The 19,908-nt window shown below is 42.7% G+C and overlaps 2 protein-coding genes across 3 annotated transcripts in view; one reads left to right on the forward strand and one right to left on the reverse strand.

The window, feature by feature from the left end:
* Positions 1–4,903, forward strand: part of REEP1 (receptor accessory protein 1) — a 103,337-nt gene extending 98,434 nt beyond the window's left edge. The window contains exon 9 of one of the 2 annotated variants that reach the window (XM_032410517.1): positions 1,834–4,903. In XM_032410517.1, the coding sequence (XP_032266408.1) occupies positions 1,834–1,905 (72 nt within the window). In that variant the 3' untranslated portion in view covers positions 1,906–4,903. The remainder of the gene's footprint in view (positions 1–1,833) is intronic. The other variant, XM_032410516.1, reaches the window with a different exon arrangement.
* A 4,226-nt stretch (positions 4,904–9,129) lies between these two features.
* On the reverse strand, positions 9,130–19,058 carry MRPL35 (mitochondrial ribosomal protein L35). The gene is made up of 4 exons (XM_032410518.1): positions 18,854–19,058; positions 13,435–13,624; positions 12,192–12,336; positions 9,130–9,481 (listed from the first exon to the last, which is right to left on the reverse strand). Exons 1-4 carry the CDS (start codon positions 19,005–19,007, stop codon positions 9,293–9,295), a joined length of 678 nt encoding a protein of 225 aa, XP_032266409.1. The 5' UTR covers positions 19,008–19,058; the 3' UTR covers positions 9,130–9,292.
* Positions 19,059–19,908: the final 850 nt, after the last annotated feature.

Genomic DNA, 19,908 nt, shown 5'->3' on the forward strand with positions numbered 1-19,908 from the left:
TTATTGAAAGGCCACAGCCCTCTAAAAGGACCCAAACCAAATATACCTGATAGATGTACTGTGGCCAGTTGTGGATGTGGGTGGAGTTTTGGCAGCAGGAGGGCCAAGCCTCGAGCCTCAGGGGCCTTGCTTTGTGATGTGGATCGGGAGTCGCCAGCCTTGGGCCCAGTTACAGAGCTGGCAGAATTGGGGACTCCTGAGTCTTCCTCTCTGCCCCTCACGTCTCCTCTCCTGGGCCCCATCTGCCGAATACTGTGGCCTGAGCGTCCATCTGAGGCAAGGTGGGAGTCCCCCTGTCCTCAGTGTAGGGAGCCTGTGAGCTTAGATGAGGGAATGCACTGAAACGTTCCCCTACTCAAGCACCTTGGCCTATCGACCCCTTTTCGACTAGGACTGTGGTTATTACCACTGGGTACACATGAGTTTATCAGATTCCTTTCCAGGGTGGGGCACACATGGGTCAGTTTTGAAGTTAGAGGTTTTGGTAAGACTGGGTTTGGACTCTGCTCAGGCACTCGGTCATAGCCTGGGCAGCCCCATGATGGGGGGGGAGGGGCTCAGCTCTCTCAAGGAAGGTGCCCCAAACATTGTAGGGCCTGAGGGTTTGTGCCATTTGGGTTTGGTTTTGTTAAAGCTGCACAAGCCGCTTTACTGTTTAAACAGCCCGAGGCAGGTAACCAGAAGTTAGGTTTCTCTGATTCTTCTCTTACTCATGTCCGGGGGTGGCTGGGAAACGTTTCCTAGTCAAAAAGGTGTCCTGAGGACTCAGGATGCGGAAGGCCAGAGCTTTCTATTTCCTGCTTTGTTCTCTCCCTTTCTCCCTCCCTCCCTTCTGTGTGCCTTCCAGGCACTGAGCTACTTACTGGGCAATGGTGAAGGTGGACATGCCCCCCGGGAAGTTCACAGTGAGGAGGGGGAGACAGGGCGCAGAGTCCCCTGATGTCCTCTCGTGTGCATGTGCAAAACACTAGGAGAACCAAGAAGGTGACCCTGCCTATGTGTGTCTGGGCTGTGCGGAGAGGGGTTTCAGGAGTGACTTTTGAGCTGGGTCCTAAAAGAGGACTATAAGTAGCAAGACAGAGAAGGGAGGGAAGGGCTTCAGGTCAGAAGGAATAGAGGTGTAGAAGGGTGCCATAGAAAAAGAAGTTAGTAGAGAGCAGTGGACAGAGACAGGGGTTGAGGGGAGCTTGGGACCAGTTGTGTTACTGCCCCCACCTTCTGTCCCTGGCCTTGAGTGCTATAGCAGGACAAAAATTTCCTTTTCTTTCATTGTAGAAGTAACTTCTGTGATTTGTGTGTTCCATGGAAGGAGGGCTTCCCCGCCCGCCCCCGCCTTGATAGCCACTTGTAGGGGAGATGAGGTGGAACCCTTTATCCTTAAGGACAATATTTCCCTTTGCTGGGCGGCCTGCTGTGCCTTCAACGATTTCACATCCAGAAAGAGGACTGGGAACTTGGTGATGGAAATTTTAGGCACATACCTGGAAACAACTGGCTGGTTTCCAAAGGAAATAACAAAGACAAGGGAAGAGACGGGGAGGCATTTCTCTGTGCTGAGTCACTTGTTAGGATCATTTTGCTCCCAAGGCAGAAACAAGAGAGGTGTGTCATCCTTCCGTGCAACCATTTGCTTGGGAGACCCAGGGACTTAGGAGAGTTGGCTCAGCATGGGATGCTTGGGATGTGACCCTGATTCCCAGCCAGCTGCCTCACACACGTGTGCGTGTGGCCAGAGGAGCTGTGTGTCCCAACACAAACCCACACAGGTGCTCGCCTCAAAAGGTTCCACGCTTAAGCCAAATTGAGGGATGCCTTTTCTGTTTTCTCTGCCAGGCACCGCCTAGAGTTCTTCGATCCCGCTTTAGGAAGAAAAGTACCTCATCCTCAGCCACTGAAACCACGTGAGTGAGATGAGCCAACAGCACCGGACCCACAGAATGTTTCTTCTCTGCCTTAAAGAGCTAGTCACTAATAACATAGAAACCCGCAAGCTGGTGTGCTTTGAGTGTGCAGCCTCACAGACACGGCCTTTTCTCTCTCCCCTCTTACACTTTTAAGACTTTTATTTTCCTTTTCTTTATGTTGCTGGGGAGAGGCTAAAGGGAAAGGTAGTGGGGGGGGGGTGACCTTTAAGTCTTCTGAGGTTAGTAATTTTCCACAATTGGATTGTCAGCAGTGTGTTTTTAGAAATATAAGAGATCACCCTCACACTGCTGAGATGTACATTTGTAATTTATTTGTTGCATACTTCGTTTTTAGTCCTGTAAATGCAAACAGAGCAATTTTTTTAAACTTTTTTTTGTTCTTGGTACTAATACTTTGGACTACGATGTACATATTTATGGCTTTTGGCTTAATATGATGGACTCACAAGGGCTGCCAGAGGTTCTGATATGTAAGAAAACTACAAGATATGTAAAAAATTATTTTGATTCTAGAGAACGTCTCAGATGTGCTTCTAAAGCTTCTAAATACAACTCCAGTAGAACATCCCTTTTCCTGCAGGACGATGGTCCATCTTCTTCAGACAGATGTTTAGTCAAAACACCAGAGATGCTTAGCATGAAGAGACAATATTGTAATGACAGAGATGAGTGCAATGAGGCCAGGGGAGCAGCCCAGAATAAGAGAAATCACAAGAAGCTTGTCTCCCCCTGGATTCTGGATTAAGACCTTCTGAATCTTTTCAAGGGATTTACCAAAGCCTTAGGCAGGTGGCTGACCCTTGGTAAAACTTCCTGGGGATGTGAACTCACAGGCCTGTTGAGAGGAATCATTTTGAGTGTTCCAAAAGTGCTGGACGAATGACTGTTTCTGCTTCATAGTAACCGGTTCCGTGACTTATTTCCCCAGGTAGAGGAGCCTATAATCTGAGCACCTTGATTTAAGAAAACACTAAGCAAAAGCCAACCAGGCAACCCAAACCAAACCAAACCTAAAACTATGTTTCAGATATGCCATCAAATACATCTGAGACACCTGTCAAAATGCTGGGTTCTAGAAAGGTTTCAGAGGTTGAGATCTTTACGGACTGACTTGCTGCTCAGCCCTCTGGGCAGCCGGGGCTCACACTCTTCTGTTCCCTTCCTGGCTTGCTCAGAATGTGAGCGAGAAGTCGCACACTCATGGGCACTCCATGTCTCACTGGACGTCTTATGCAAGCCAGGATCGCTTAGTAGAATAGAGCACTAGCTGAGGGGACTCTCTACTTAGACTGAGAACTTTATCTGAAAAGAAGAATCTGGTTTAGATAGCGTTTTGGCCCGAGGTAGCTCCTCCACCCCCTGGGGAGAGCGGAGCCTAAATGTAGGACTTGTATATTTGTGCTTAGAGTTGGTGTTTTCTTTCAGTGTAATGCATGCAGTGGTCACAACCCAGTTACTTATAATACTTGGATTGTGTTTGTTCATAGATATGCCCTGGAGACTAGAGAATTAGTGTTATGTACCACATAGAACTTACTGTCAATCAGCTATAAACAGGCCCGGTTCAAGACTATTGCGTTACTGAGCTCCGCGAACACACATCAGTAGTCTCGGCTGATGACACACTGGCTGGATCTTAGCCACCTGAGAAGGGGTTTTACCTGAAGTTGATTGTTGCCAGATATGCATATTTAAATCCCTTCTTCCCACAATTTCCTTGAAAGGTGACTTTGTAATTTACAACAGGATTTAGGAAAACAAACCTAAAAGCAAATTTGTGGTTCAGAGGGCTCTTCATTGTCTGTGCCCCACACCCACCAATACCTAGACTCTTTAGCGGGGGGACAGAACATCTGTTTCTTCAAGCTCACTGAATAGTTTCAGAGGAAAAAATATATGCTTTAAATGTATTTACCTGTTAGTTGGGAGTACCCAGAATTATCAGAAACAGCTTCACTTAAGCAGCTTTTTAGCAAATTTTTTTTTTTGCCAGAATAATAAATGCCTTTAGCAGCAGAGATCCTTCATGAACAAACTATATTTTCACCAATTTACAATGTAAAGTTTTAACAAGTACAAGCTACCACGTTTGCACTCAACTATGCCAAAAACAAGTTTGAAGCACTCTACTCTCAGACACGCTGTATTACTTCTCATTCAAGATTTAAAAAATATAAAGGTATCCAAACTGCTGTCTTAATGTAAATGTAACTATTTTTCCTTCAAGTGTTGATTAGGGGGTTGGTTTCTCTCCTAAAAACACTCACTGTACAAATGAGAGCAGCTTTCATATTTCTGGCAAAATGTGTTTACTTACCCAACGAGCTGTATATTTGTGTATGGACTGCCATAAAATGTGAACGCCTCCAAGTGTACATGTAGTGGTGTGCTCTTCTGTCTAGAGGATATAACTGAACATTTTTAATTTGCTGATTTACAGACACAGGCTGTTTACAAAATGCTAGCTCGGAAGTCTGTAATTTTCATGTAATAACTCTTAGTTATTTGCCATCGGGCACCTGGTCCGTTTCTGAGGGGAGGTGGGGTGGTGTACTTAGACCCCGGAGAGCTTCGTCATAATCCCTCCTGGCTTTGTGTGAATAGCTTGCTCACTCCCCTGGCCTCTGAAATGTATGTTCTCTACAGTAAACTGTCTGTGTGTTTGTGGTAACAGTGCTCGTCTACCATGATCACAGCTGAGTATCTCCCTAGTCCTCACCGTGCACAGTATTTGACATGGCAAAAGGACGTGCTTCCTTCTCCAACAGCACACACTACGAGAGCTGACCTTCCAGATGCTGACTGTGCAGTTTCCCTAGTTTATTCCTGTAGTCCCTATAGAATGATCTGTAATAAAATAGTATACTGGACTGTGCATCAAAGGGTGTAAAATTACAGTATTCCAAAGGTTGAAGTTCTGCTGTTTTGTTATAATGCCTGATATATATCTTGAATAAAGTCTTAACATTTTTCTTTTAAAAAACATCTTTGTAATGTTGAGCTTATGAGGAAAGGGAAAACACTTAAAAAAAAAAAAAAACGTGGAAGGGAGAAAGGATGAGAAGCTGAGTGGTCAGTCACTAACTGGCGTGGTGGGGGGGCCCAAGGGCGGGGGTCTAGAATTGTTGGGGGGGGGGGGGGGGGGGGGGGGAGGGTGGATCAAATGAGTGTTTTGCAAACCAGTTGATCACATAAATATAAACCTGGTAGTATGTTTTACATTTTGAAAGTCACCAGTGGAAACTGTGTAGCTGTAAAAATAGAGCAGTTCATCAGGTGGGCAGTTTTAATTCTGCATACAGAAAATTTGGTCTGTCATTTCCCTTCCTGGTATCTGTTCCCTCACCTGCAAGGGAGGGAGTACGTATGCAGGTTAAGAGGGTGGTACGCGCAGAGGCGCACAGGGTGCTGTGGACACCCATTACACCACTGTGGCCCTTGCCTTTAAAATATGAACAGGCTGAGTGCCTGGCTGGCTCAGTCGGGAGAGCACGCGACTCTTGATCTCAGGGTTCTGAGTTTGAGCCCCGCGCTGGGTGCACAATTTACTTAAAAATATATGTATATGAACAGGCACACATAAGCTTCATTGGGTGGTCACAAAGACTTGGACACTTAAAATGAAACACTCATTTTCTTTGCCTTTATAGTCTCCAAATCTGTATGTTTGACATGAGGGCTATAAAATAAAGCAGCAGCAGGTAAAGAAGCACATTCAGAAGGCTGAAAGGAAGATGAAGAGATGGAAAGCCTGAAAATCCATTCATTTATTCATTTACTGAGCCAAGTCCAATGGCAACAGAACTGAGATTAATCAGGTTAAGAGCTGACAACAGAAAAGCAAAGTTATGATTTAAAGGCTGACTTGGTACAGTGTCATGAAAAGTGTTTAGTATGTATAGTGCTAGATTATAGTCATTTGTTGATTTAAATATATGAGTTTTCATGTTAAAAGAATCCACGAAAGGGTGCTGGGTAGCTCAGTTGGTTGGGCGACTGCTTTCAGCTCAGGTCATGATCCCGGAATCCTGGGATCGAGTCCCGCGTCGGGCTTCCGGCTCAGCGGGGAGCCTGCTTCTCCCTCTGGCCCTCTCCCCTCTCATGTTGTTTCTCTCTCTCTCAAATAAATAAATAAATAAATAAAATCTTAAAAAAAAAAAAAAAGACTCCAGGAAATGCACAGGATTCCAAGACTTCAGACCTAAGTTCTGTGACTTATTAGCTATATTGTGGGTAATTTATTTCACCTCGTATAAGCTGCAGTTTCTTCAAATCTAAACGAGGGATAAAGAATATCCCCCCTGGGTGCCTGGCTGGCTCAATCGAAAGAGTATGAGACTCTTGATCTCAGGGTCATAGGTTTGAACCCCATGTTGGATGTAGAGGTTACTAAAAAAAAATAAATAAACTCAAAGAAAAAATAGTATCTCCCCTGCAAGGCTGGTATGAGGATTAGCAGTTATGTATATATATGCCCATCCCTATGCTGGGACATAGTTGGTGTTCAGTAAATCATACTTTTACATAAATTACAATGTCATTTAGGTAGACTCCTTAATGTTTGGTTTTCAAACTATAAAATCAGTGATGATAAGCCCTGCTACCCATAAAACAAAAATTATATATATGAAAATTCCCTTTCTCCAAAATCATGTGCCCTTCCATTTCAGTCCATGTCTGGATGCTGAGGCCTGGTTGCCAGTCCTTGTCTCTACCTCTCCTACCTCTGGCCTACAGGAAAAACCAAGGTGCTGAGGCCCCTATAACAGAGATCTTTGTTGTCCAGAGTTTGGAGACAGTGGGAAAGTGGCCTCCTCCTCAACTTCTTCAGGTACCAGTTCCATCCTGCTACCAGAGGTGAGTGGCAGAGGCAGGAACCAGGCCGCTAAGAAATGACGTGAGGGCGCTGGGTGGCGCAGTCGGTTAAGCGTCCGACTCTTGGTTTTGGCTCAGGTCATGATCTCAGGGTTGTGAGATCCAGCCCTGAGTTGGGCTCTGCATCAGCAGTCTGCTTGTCCCTCTCCCTCTGCATATCCCACTTGTGCATGCGCTCTCTCAACTAAATAAAGGAATAAATATTTTTTTAAAAAATGATGTGGAAACTCTGAGAGTGGTTGGCTTCTGCCACCTCAGAAGTTACGAGGAAATGAAAATCAATCAAAACAGGATGCCACTGCATGCTTCAGTCTTACCTCATCTCAAATCCAATGTCTGTTCTTTATTAATTGGTCGCAGAAACAGACATACAAGTGGCCTTCTAGTTTTAGAACCCTCTACTGTCACCCCTTTTCCTTTTAAGGAACATGCACTGGTTTCAAGAAATTCCTCTAATAATCCCAGCCTGACTTATCACAGAATTTCAATTTGGTTATCTTTAACCTTATTCTATTAACAATAGAGAAACTTCATCTTATCATCATCGGCTACTATATTAAAGGATTTGAAGTAGTAATTGAGGCATAATTCTATTTAATACAGACGGTCCCTGACTTATGATGATTTGACTTAGGTTCTTTGACTTTACAGTGGTGTGAAAGTGACATACATTTGGTAGAAACCGTACTTTAAATTATATTTTGATCTTTTCCTGGGCTAGTGATACACGGTAGGGCACTCTCTTGTGCTGCTGGGTGGTGGCAACAAGCTGAGACTCCCAGTCAGCCACTTAATCACAAGGGTAAACAACGGACAGACTTAACAACTGTTCTGCACAGACACACCCTGTTTTTCACTTTCGGTATAGTACTCAGTAAACAGGAGATAGTCAACACTTTATTATAAAATAGGCTTTGTGTTAGATGATTTTGCCCAACTGTAGGCCAAAGTAAGTGTTCTGAGCACATTTAACGTAGGTTAGGCTAAGCCATGATGTTCAGTAGCTTAGGTATATTAAATGCATTTTCAACTTAGGTTTATTGGGATGTAACCCCATCGTAAGTTGGTTAAGATCTGTAATGGTTTTTCAACCAAAGTGCTCTGTTGTTTGAAAATGCTTCCCAGACGACTCTGATGCGATAGCTGAGAACCACTGCCCTAGACTTTAACCACACAGTGAACAGAATTTTCCTCAATGCCTCTCATCCAATGCTCTTCAAGTGAACAATGCTTAGCTCTTGCATCATTTCCAAAATGATTGTTTTCCTTTAGTTTCTACAATGTGTCTTTGGAAAATGTTTATCCTCCAATTAAAAATATGAACTCTCAGGTGAGTAAACTAACTTTTAGGAAATACAGTGCCTTGGGGCGCCTGGGTGGTACAGTTGGTTAAGCATCCGACTCTTGATTTAGGCTCAGGTCATGAGCTCAGGGTTGAGATCGAGCCTCGCATCAGGTTCTGTGCTCAGTATGGAGTCTGCTTGTCCCTCTTCCTCTACTCCTCCCCCCTGCTTGCATGCTCTCTCTCAAATAAATAAAATCTTAAAAAAAAAAAAAGAAAAAGAAAATACAGTGCCTTTCAACTCTTGGGTAAAAAGTGTCTGCACCTCTAAAGCCTCTTCTGTTTCATGAATGGGCATACTGAAAGGCTGTTTCATTTACTTGTCTCTCTATAAAAATCCTGTTCCAATACACTAAGAACTCTTATGAACACAATAAACCTAGAATACTAGACGGGTGTTGCCACCCCATGCTCCCCTCTAAGTGAAACTGCTCACATAACTCTTTTTTGCTCCATGTGAACCTGCTTATTAACACAACCAAGTGAGCCAGGGTGGGCTCCTGACACAGGTCAGTAACTCCTGATGAGACCTGGTCTTTAGTAAAAGAGACAAGCTGGCCCAGTTGGTCTCCTGGCACTTAGAGCATGGAGAAGGGCTGAGAGTTAGGATGCAGAAAACAACCTGAGAGGCACGACTCAGAGAAACTGAGTCACATACATGGCAGACCCCAAACCTAAAAATCTGGCATCTTCTGCTGCTGAGGCCCTCGGATGTGCCTTGGACTCAGGAACGCGGTATAATTTCTGTTCTTCCTGAGGCCCAGGGGTTAGATGTGGGGGGGGTGGGGTGGCGAGATGGTTCCTGAGTTCCCAGGCATACATACTTAAAATAATGTCACACTGCTGGAGCTCAGTCTTCTTATGCCTGCCCTAACTTGACATTCCTTGCAACTAAATAAGCCTCACTGGAACTAGTTAAGACATTACCATTTATTAAAAATAATCAACAATTTTAAACTCCTATTTCCCTGAACAAATTTGAAAATGTTTAATCCATTGTGTTAAAACTTTAATAAGTTTAATGTTGGAACTGTGTGTTTCCAGACCAACTGGCACAATTTACATCAAGTTTTGTACTTATTCCATTTTGCAATGACATCATATACACGAAGATACATCTTCAATAGCTAGAAGTCATAAAATTTCTGATCTATACTTTCAGGTTTGTCCGATCATGGTACTTCTGATAAGGATCGTCAGCATACCAGTTTCGCCTCTTCCAGAAAGATGTTGTCATTTTATCTAAGAGCTTACTCTGGGTTTTATTGCAGAACACAAATTCCCTCAAGCGCCTTTTTCTTGCAGCCGTCTTTTTCCATAATTTTTTCTTATAACCAGCCTGTTAGATGATATTATAAAGACATTCAAAACATGATGTTATATAGGAAACAACAGATATCTTCACCATTCATGGTTTATAGGCTCAATGGGAACAAAGATGAGACTGACTGGGGCTGGTATGTTTTTCAGAAAGATGTGATTCTCGGTGAGGGGTAGGTACAGAAAGCATGTGCAGTTTGAAAAAGACATATTAATAATTTAATACTTGGATAAAAGATAATTTAAATTAAAACCACAGAAAATAAAGCCAAATGACTCTTGGTGGCAGGCAAAGTACAGAGTAATGATATATAATTATAATCACCAACTTTATATGCATTACCTTATTATCTCTTCAACAATCTTCAACAACATACTATTATCCTCATTTTACAGATTAAAGAGAAACAACCATTGATTAGAAAGTTAACGGCAGCAGACCAAGGTCACAGAACTAGTAAGAGTTCTTAACCACTACTCCACTATTTTTCCCAATGTGGAGGATGATGAAGGGCATTCCTGGCTAGTTGATGATGTTTATGTTCATTTAAGGGGACTAAGTATTACAAAGGCTGACAAAACCCAGTTCTCGAGTATATTACTTCATTTCTTCCTTTCACACTAAGGACCAATTTCTGCAGTAAGTACTTTTCTAAGGAATAACAAATACAATAAAACCACTATTGGGAGTGATGAAGGAATGGTGAACTCATATGTTTAACCCAGAACTGCCATATACACCATCCAAGCATTATTCATTTTGAAGAATTAATTTTTGAATTAGAAAGAAAAAAAGAATTAATTTCTGAAGAAAAATTAGATTGAATATAAAATCTACAATCATAGTCTGGTTAGACTACAAGAGACCTTAGGTGCCATCCAGGTTAATACGTGGCGAAAACCACACACAAAGTTACAGGGGAGAAGAGACTAGAACTCAAGCTATTGCTAAGAGCCCTGTGTCCTAGGGCACTACACTAACTGAACAAAACCACAGCCCTGGGCTGAGAAGGCACCTTGGGTTTCTGACATGTCTTGGTGTCATCACTCTGACCAGCAACTTCTACAGTACAGTTATACTCAGAAATAAGGAAACGTTATTTAAGAGTTACGGTTTTAAAATGCCAGGAATTAGATTTTTTCTACTCCTTGCTTATAATTTAAATTGAAAGATTCAAACCCAAATCCCCATATCTGTGTAATAATTTTGTAGTTTGCAAGCCAACCTGGGTTCTTGTGGATCTCTGACTTACAGCTAATTTGCTGTCTTGCCTATTACCACTAGTATCCTCTGAACATTATTCTATGAAAAGCAACCACTGTGAAAATGCTTGAAGCTTTTTAGACACTCTCTAGGTTCAGAAATGGGAGGGAATAAAACTGCTGCAGAAAGTATTTTCAGTTCTTATACATTAATATAAATTAACCCACCCAGCTTTTTTGTTTTCCCTCTTAATATTACATTTTGATGAAGCAGGACATTCCGTATATAGAATATTTTGGGGGGTCCTGAGTGGGGACTAGGCATGATTGGAGAATTTGATCAGATCCTTTGTAACATGCAGGTTTCAGGGCCCAATAAAAGGGATGTAGAAAGGAAGGCAAAAAACCCCACCCAGCTTATTTTATCTAGGGCCAGATGACGACCTGGAAATAATCAGTATGACAACGGGGAAGAAATTTTCCAATGGTCCAAAATTCACAAAATTCAGAACTATTAACTGAATAACTCAGTTCAGCTACTTATGGATTACATGAGCTTCTATTTACTAGTGTAGCAAATGAACTACCACAGTATTGTTCCCAAGGAGGAATGAGCTGAGAGTTCCAGTCAACCTTTTTACCTTAAATTTAGGATTGTTTATAAGATAGGAAATAATCCTTTCAACCTTTCAACTAGTGAAAGTCTTACCAATTAAGTATTTTATTTTTATGGAGAAACATATTTTGATCTTTAAAGAATCGTTTAACTTCCAAATAGTAGAAGGGAATTAGAATTTGAATAGTTATCAAAACTCAAAGGTGGTTTTGCAAAACTCTAGTCTTCAGCTGCTTTCTAATTATCAGCTACTCTGTTTCCAAGAATAAAGACGTGAGTGAAAAAGCCCACACACATGCTGAATGATGTGCTGTGGGAGAGGACAGAGCAGTAATAATTTGTCAGAGGCCCTCTCAGAGGCTGTGGTCCCAGGCCAGAGTAAGTGTTAGGGTTCTGTCTGATACGGACCCCAATCGTACACACTTACAGAGAAAGACATAGAGTTAAAAAAGTATATGTGGGGTTAATATTCTGTCATAAAGACTAAGCCACCTAAAGAATCCAATCCAAAGCAGGCGGAAGAGCCCTTCAGCCCCTGATCTGAGCCATGCCACGAAGTCCCTGCTGAAGGCGACTGCTGCCATAACACTCTAGACTTAAAGAGGGCCTCCCCACAGGCTATTACACATGGGCGGTGTCACAGGGCTTCTGGTGATCATTAGATATGCCAGACATGTAGAAGACCTGAGATGAACTCATCCTACAGTGAGGAGTTTTGCCATTGTGACTGATACTTTGTTTTATGAATTCATTTACCTTAAGAGATGCCTGCCAAGCTGGTACTTAAGCACAGTACTGTAAAAGCTACTGGTAAACGGGAGGAAGATACATCAATGAAGAGGCTCACTGAATTCTTCATTTTCATATGCTCCCACTCCTTTTTCAATCAAATAACAGTGTGAAGACTCACCTTCCTCCTCAGCCACAGGCCAGAATGAAGTCGAAGAAACCTATAGACAACAGCTTTCACGGTCTTTCTTTTCCCTTTCCGTGAACTGAAGTACGTTACAGTTCTGACTGGTAGCTTCAGGACATCTGGAAGCAAGGGGGCCGCTCTAAAATATATTAAAAAAATTTTAACTCAGCAATAAGACTCATTAGAGGATAAAATCCATTTTTGTACTTAGAAATTTTGGACTTAGAAATGAGTGAAGGAGTTCTACTGGAATAGAGCTAACTTTATTTTTATTTTTATTTTTTTTAAAGATTTATTTATTTGACAGAGAGAGAGAGGCACAGTGAGAGAGGGAACAAAAGCAGGGGGAGTGGGAGAGGGAGAAGCAGGCTTCCCGCCGAGCAGGGAGCCTGATGCAGGGCTTGATCCCAGGACGCTGAGATCATGACTTGAGCCGAAGGCAGATGCTTAACGACTGAGCCACTCAGTTGCCCCTAGAGCCAACTTTAATATACATTGTTACTTTAAATGATCCATGACACTAAGCATAAATAAGAATAGCCACTATTGGGCGCCTGGGTGGCTCAGTCATTAAGCGTCTGCCTTTGGCTCAGGTCATGATCCCAGGGTCCTGGGATCGAGTCCCACATCGGGCTCCCTGCTCGGCAGGAAGCCTGCTTCTCCCTCTCCCACTACCCCTGCTTGTGTTCCTGTTCTCGCCGTGTTTCTGTCAAATAAATAAATAAAATCTTAAAAAAAAAAAAAAATAGCCACTATCACCAACCTGTAAGCCTTCCATCAACTACCCCCTCAATCCCTATGAGAGAATTTATCCTATATATTTTAATCACCTGATTTCTTACCTGCCCGCTAGATTATCAAGTCTTTGAGGACTTCAGTTTATCTTTGTATCCCTTCTGCCAAGAACTGGGCACCCAGGAGTCCTTAACTAAATATATGTTGACTAAATGAACACCAGCCTTGCATGCTGAGCATCTTGTTCACCCTCCGCTTTGGCTGACAGCTTCCATCCAGGAAACTACATCTAGAACATCAGAAGTGTGCTCTGTTTGGTAGTCCCTGCTGCTGGCATGTAGGCATACGGGGATATCAATCATATTCTCCCACTCTAGCAGGCAAAGTCTACATGATAAACTGCAGGTAGGCAAAGAGTACCATCTGCTTCTAAGATGTCTTTGCAGGCAGGAATATTTTACAATTTTTGTCTAAGCATCCCGTTTACTGAAATATACTCTACCTGTTGAGGATTGCTGTAGTATGCCCACATGTCAGGTTTCTGACACATGTGCTAAGTCCGGGAGCAGAGGAAACAATTGGTGTCTGAAGAGAACTAAAATGTCGGGTGGACAGTGCAGAGCTGAGACAGGCATTCTTGACACAGTTTCGATAGGCTGAAGACACCAAAATGTTCAGGGGCTGTAAGACTCCTATAAAGAGAGAGAAGCATACTTGTTTAATACAATACTCTAAAATATGCATCCAGATATTTAAAATCAATGTATCAAAACAAGGTGAGCATCAGACTCACCTGTGGAGCTTTTTACCAACTTTACTGAGGTATAACTTACATACCACAAAATTACCTGTATGTGTAATTCAATGCTTTTCAATAAATTTACAAAGTTGTGCAACCATCACCACAATCCACTCTGATGTGTCCTAGTTCTGTGTTCAACAGTAGGGAACAAAAATGTTTGTAACATTAAGTCCAGATCTTATCCTCTGATGAGCCAGGGCTCCCTAGCATGTAGTGCAATGGCAAGGCAGAGACGAGAAAGCTTGGCCATTCCCTGGAGAGGCAAGAGAGTGGCAAGAGGAGTCCTAAAGAAAACAAAAGAGGTACGTGAGCTCTCCTCTAGGAAATGAACAGGCCACAGGAGGAGGAGGTTGAGAGTCCAGGTAGGATGAACAACATTCACAAAGGCAAGGGGGGCTGAAACAAATACGTGCCCGAAGTGGGACTGGACCTTCCAGAGGCTGAGCACTGCTTGCCTGACAATATGGAGATGCCTGGGCGCAGCTCAGAAGGCACCTCGTGGGGTTGGGGGTGGGGAGGGTCTAGATGCATCGACCCAATGCAGTCCTCTTTACCTATTCTTCACATTATTGCCAACGTAAGAGTCCAGGGCTACAAAGCAGAGTCACTCACAGGGCACTGACTTGACTCAGATTCTGAGTCTAGGGTGGGACTCAAGAATGTGCACACTGAAAAAGTGCCACAGGATGATGGAAATGCCCCCAAACTGGATTGTGGTGATGGTTGCATGACCCATTAAATTACTAAAAATCATCAAATTGTACACATAAAGCAGGTAATTTTATGGTATGTAAATTATACCTCAATAGTTGCTTTAAAAAAAAAAAAGTTCCACAAATGAGACTGCAGTTCAGCCAGGGCTTAGAACCACTGCCTTACTCTCCGTTGCACTGATTTCACGTAACAAATGAGGGGCAGTGTAGTGTGGGACTGGAGTGTTGGTGTTTGAGTTAGACTGCGTTCATCTTCTAGCTCTACTACTCACTAGCTGTGTGACCATGGGCAAGTTACTTAACCCTTCTATGCCCCAGTTTCCCCAAATTTAAATAAGGTTAGTCATGGGGAGGTGACAAGAATTAAATGAGAGAAAACATGAAAAGTGCTAGGAAGAGCACTTGGCACAGAGAAACCATTTAATGAATGCTAATAGCAGATAGTAAAGAGCAGAGAAATGCTTAGCAAAAATGCTATAATGTTAACAGATGGCAGGAGAAAGATTGAATACTTAAAAGCCATATTTTGCTTTTCTGTTCTCCATTGAAAATAACAATTTTCAAACTAAAAAGGGTAGTATAAACATTAATGAGTGAGCTGAAATCCAAGATTCAGGAGACTGTTGAGAGCCCCTCTGGGAACTTGGAAGTGAAATTCTCTACTGCAAGGCATTCAAGTTTCCAGGTATAAATAACTTATATTTCAAAGAACTGTAAATATTCGCAGACGTGAGTACAAACTAAGGTAATCTTTGAGAGATTAAGTGAATTGAAGAGGAGGACTGTAAACAAGAAAATGTCCCAATTTTCACAAGGTCATCAGAATTTGGTGTCTTGGGGCGCCTGGGTGGCTCAGTTGGTTGAGCGTCTGCCTTTGGCTCAGGTCATGATCCCAGGGTCCTGGGATGGAGCCCTGGGCGGACTCCCTGCTAAGCAGGAAGCCTGCTTCTCCCTCTCCCGCTCCCCTGCTCGTGCTCTTTGTCAAATAGATAAATAAAATCTTCATTAAAAAAAAGGGGGGGGGCACCTGGGTGGCTCAGTCGTTAAGCGTCTGCCTCCAGCTCAGGTCATGATCCCAGGGTCCTGGGATCGAGCCCCGCATCAGGCTCCCTGCTCAGCGGGAAGCCTGCTTCTCCCTCTCCTACTCCTCCTGCTTGTGTTCCCTCTCTCGCGGTCTGTAAATAAATAAAATCTTGGAAAAAAAAAAAAAAGAACTTGGTGTCTTGGTTAAAACAAAACAAACAAAAACTCTCAGAAATACTGAGAAACCTTCCCTGAAGGAAGTGAGCAGCTAAGAGTCTAGAACATATAAATGGGTAAACTACAGACTCATTTGTAGGAAAAAAAAAGTTAGAATGGATAAATAAACAGGAAGTGCACACACACAAAAATCTACATTGTCAACTGGGAGTGAACTGTTCCTTAAAAAGAACTTCATTTTTTGATGTAGTCACTAGCCTGGGAAATCATGGGAATGTCTAGACACAGTGAAGCCTGATTTTAGGAAGGCATATGACAAGGTTTCTTTATATTCTGAAGAAATAAATGTGGGCAGGATAATAGTACAATTACGTAAATTCCAAGCTGACTAGAAACTATCCCCAAATTAGTTGACTGCTGTTCTGATCAAAGTCTTTTCCTGGCTCCCTAATTGATTATATTTTCCTCAATTTTTATGAAGGCCCTGAAGCTGCATAAAGCATGTTTGTCAAATCTGCATAAAAGCAAAGTCCAAAGACTATCTGGACTCAAAGTGATCTTGGTAGAATGGATCAAAATTAACAAGACAAAATCCAGGATAAATACGCTGAGGTTAGAAAAAATGAAGGAAAGGTAAATCTTGCTTGATAGCAGTTCCTGGGAAAATGACTTGGGGGGCCTTATCCACCATACCCTCAGCTGGACCAACCCGTGATTTAGTTTGTAAAAACTGAACTCAGAATGTGTTGACAAAAGGGTAGCACACAAATCAAGGGCAGTAATTAACTGTTCCTTCAGTCTTCTGCCCTGTTTGGGCATTTTAATACATACTGGCATTCTCTAAACTCATTCTTATATGGAGAACGCAGATATTTTAACAAAGAAAGTGACACAAAACCAGAGTTTTGAAGGAATAAGAAGAGGCAGAGGGAAAAGGGAGTGTACAGGTGAAGAGTGAAAAAAATGGTATAGTAGGTTTGGGGAATTACAAATAGCTCCGTGTGGCAGGAATCAAAACAATGGGGAGTGCGGAGAGAAGCGAGTATGACTGTCTAAAGTAGTGGTCTTCGGGCGCCTGGGTGGCTCAGTTGGTTAAGCGACTGCCTTCGGCTCAGGTTATGATCCTGGAGTCCCGGGATCGAGTCCCACATCAGGCTCCCTGCTCAGCAGGGAGTCTGCTTCTCCCTCTGACCCTCCTCCCTCTCATGCTCTCTGTCTCTCATTGTCTCTCTCGCAAATAAATAAAATCTTAAAAATAAATAAATAAATAAAGTAGTGGTCTTCAAACTTTTTTGATCCCATACCCTCTAAAAGTATTCTGAAAAATTTTGTATGAGGCTCAATTCCACGACCCTGAGATCATGACCTGAGCTAAAATCAAGAATCGGCTGCTTAACCGACTGAGCCACCCATGCACCCCTATTTTTTTATTTTTGTTTTTTTAAAGATTTATTTATTTGACAGAGAGGGCACAAGCAGGGGGAGCGGGAGAGAGAGAAGCAGGCTTCCCGCTGAGCAGGGAGCCCGATGTGGGGCTCGATCCCAGGACTCTGGGATCATGACCTGAGCCGAAGGCAGACACTTAAGCAACTGAGCCACCCAGGCGCCCCGCACCCCTATTTTTTTTAAAACACTTATTTATCTTAGGGAGAAGGAAAGAATCTCAAGCAGACTCCCCACTGAGTGTGGAGCCCCACTCAGGGCTCAATTCCATGACCCTGAGACCATGACCTGAGCTGAATTCGAGTCTGACGCTTAGCGGACTGAGCCATCCAGGTGCCCGTGGGGTGACTTTAAAAAAGCACACCACTTTCACAGTATCAGGCAATGCTGAATATATACATATTCTGATTCAGCAATTTCACGGCCAGTTTTATAAGTATACACACAAGCACATCGTAGAGAAACTCTTGCACTCATGTGCCAGGACACAAAGAAAATCAGCTTTGGACCTAATCGCCCCAAACTGAAAACAATCAAATGCCCACCAATCCCAAAATGGAGAATTGTGGGGTGGTCGAATAAGAGACTATTACACAGGAACAAGAATGCACTACAGCTACACCCAAAATGAACGAATTTCACAAAGTAAAAGGCATGAGAGTACATACTGTGTGATTCCATTCACGTAAAGTACAAAAACAGGCAAAATTAAACAATATATTACTTAGAGATGCCTATATAAATGTTAAAACTATTACAGAAAAAAAGACAAGGTAACAATGAAATGAGGCTACTGTTTATATTTAGCAGAAAGAGAGAATTCTGATTAGGAGAAGCGCAGCGAGATAGAGAAGAGGTTCCTAGCAGTGTTGTGTGTCCTGCCTTCGGTGTTACAGGGGCGTTTGCTTTAGAGTTATTTGTTAAGCCATTCATGTATGTTACATACATTTTTCTTTATAAGTTATTTTCACGATTAAAAAATACCCCCACATAAACATGCTCTTCTGTAACAGCTGGGAAATTTACATTGTAGCTTTTTTCTTTATTCCTATTCTTCCTCCACAGAATTTTATCCTAATTTATTTTGTGTATAAGTAATTTACTAATAATTTTACCCTATTTAAATAATATTTTTGCAAAAGTCCTTAGAGCGAAGGCAACTTAATTTAATTGCCCTCACTCCTGTCATCTCTCAGTCGAGAAATCCTTATGACTGCCCCGTACCGGGGACTGAGTGAGCAAAAAACCCGCCACATTCCCGCACATTGTGTGAATCTCACACGTACAAGCTTGCTGGGTGCCAGGCACTACGCAGGGCGCTTGACAGGCACGAGCTCATTTAGTCCTCAGGTAGCGGTGTCATCCCCGTTTTAGAGCTGTAGAATCTGAGGTTCAGAGAAATTACTTTTTCAAGGCTAAAGGTCATGAGTGGCGAGTTCTAGCCTCTAAATGAGAAGGTTAGCAGGGACTTTTCTCTTCTCCTTCGCCCCCCTCCGCCCCGGTCCTGGTCTGTTTTCTAGCTAAAGCGGAATGGCCGGGAGCCGGTAAGGAAGCGGACACCGGGGGACACCCAGGTCCGCCAGGGTCCAAGAGTGTCCGGAATCTCCGATGCGACCGGCCGAACACAGGCAGTCCCGGAGAAAATTCGGGACAATCCTCTGGCCTTTTTTTCCCCGTTAACCTCCACGCTAAACGCCTACTCCATCCTGCACCAGTCCCGCCTTCTGTGAGGGGATATATCGAGCGCCTCGCTTTCCACTGACCTGGTGCTGCCCTCACGGCACGAGCAAAAGCAGCGACCGCCATCTTGCCACCCCGCCCTACGGCAGCCGCATTGGGTCTAAAAGCTCCAGGGCAAAAGGGAATTAAGAAAAAGAAATTTGGGTGGAGTCGAAGAAGGAGAAAAAAAAAATGCATAAAGGAACGGTCAAGGCAACCTTTACTGAATGTCTTCTATATGCCAGGTTAGTCTTCACTGCTGCAAAACAAGTGCCTATGAAGACTGTCTGGCATATAGTAGGCTCTTAAATTTTTAATGAGCATTTGATTGACAAATCTATTTAAAGTACACAATTTGAAACACAATTTCTTTTTGCTCATTTTATTAAATTTGAGGAAATAACTTATTTTCCTTCCAGAGCTGGTAGCTGATACGCTAAGTGATTGGGAAATAGCAATGTTATTAAATTTTTTAAAAAATAGAATGACAGCCATAATTAAATGAATGTGAATATCCTAAGGCTATCACACACATATTTTTTTCTAATCATTAACACTGACTGTCATTTGGTAGAATAGCATCTCAATCCTTCCTAAACAATTCTATGTTCCTTATTTTATTCTTGATGATTAGTGATCATACATTTTTTCTAATGTTCATTCAAACAGGAAACAACAAATCTCTCACCCATCCTTGTTGGCTAAGATATTCCATGCATATACAATAAATGACACCATATACTGGTTGAAATGGGACACCATACACTGCTTGAAATGGGTAAGGATCAAGACTGGTCTCGAGCAGTTCACATTTAATAAGGAAACAAGCATAGAACATAAATACAAGGCAGATAAATAATTCATATGAGTAGTTCAAAGTTAAGGAGAAACGGCTTTCTGACTGAGATGATCAGGAAGGATGCGGTAGAATATAATAAGAATCTTAAAGAATGGGGAGGATTTTAACAAGGGCAAGGTCATTCTTGGCAGTAAGAACATGAAGAGCTAAGGGGCGCCTGTGTGGCTCAGTCGTTAAGTGTCTGCCTTCGGCTCAGGTCATGATCCCAGGGTCCTGGGATTGAGCCCCACATCAGGCTCC

This window comes from Phoca vitulina, unplaced genomic scaffold (assembly GCF_004348235.1).
Source record: "Phoca vitulina isolate PV1807 unplaced genomic scaffold, GSC_HSeal_1.0 scaffold12, whole genome shotgun sequence".
NCBI lineage: Eukaryota > Metazoa > Chordata > Mammalia > Carnivora > Phocidae > Phoca > Phoca vitulina.

Bases quoted from the DNA above. Each gene is read 5' to 3' on its own strand.
- MRPL35 (XM_032410518.1), bottom strand. From the start codon at position 19,007: ATGCATTTTTTTTTTCTCCTTCTTCGACTCCACCCAAATTTCTTTTTC. The intron at 13,625-18,853 runs GTCAGTGGAAAG...CTCTCTTTATAG, and splicing joins TGCCGTGAGGGCAGCACCAG to GAGTCTTACAGCCCCTGAAC. The intron at 9,482-12,191 runs GTGAGTCTTCAC...ATCATCTAACAG, and splicing joins GCCTGTGGCTGAGGAGGAAG to GCTGGTTATAAGAAAAAATT.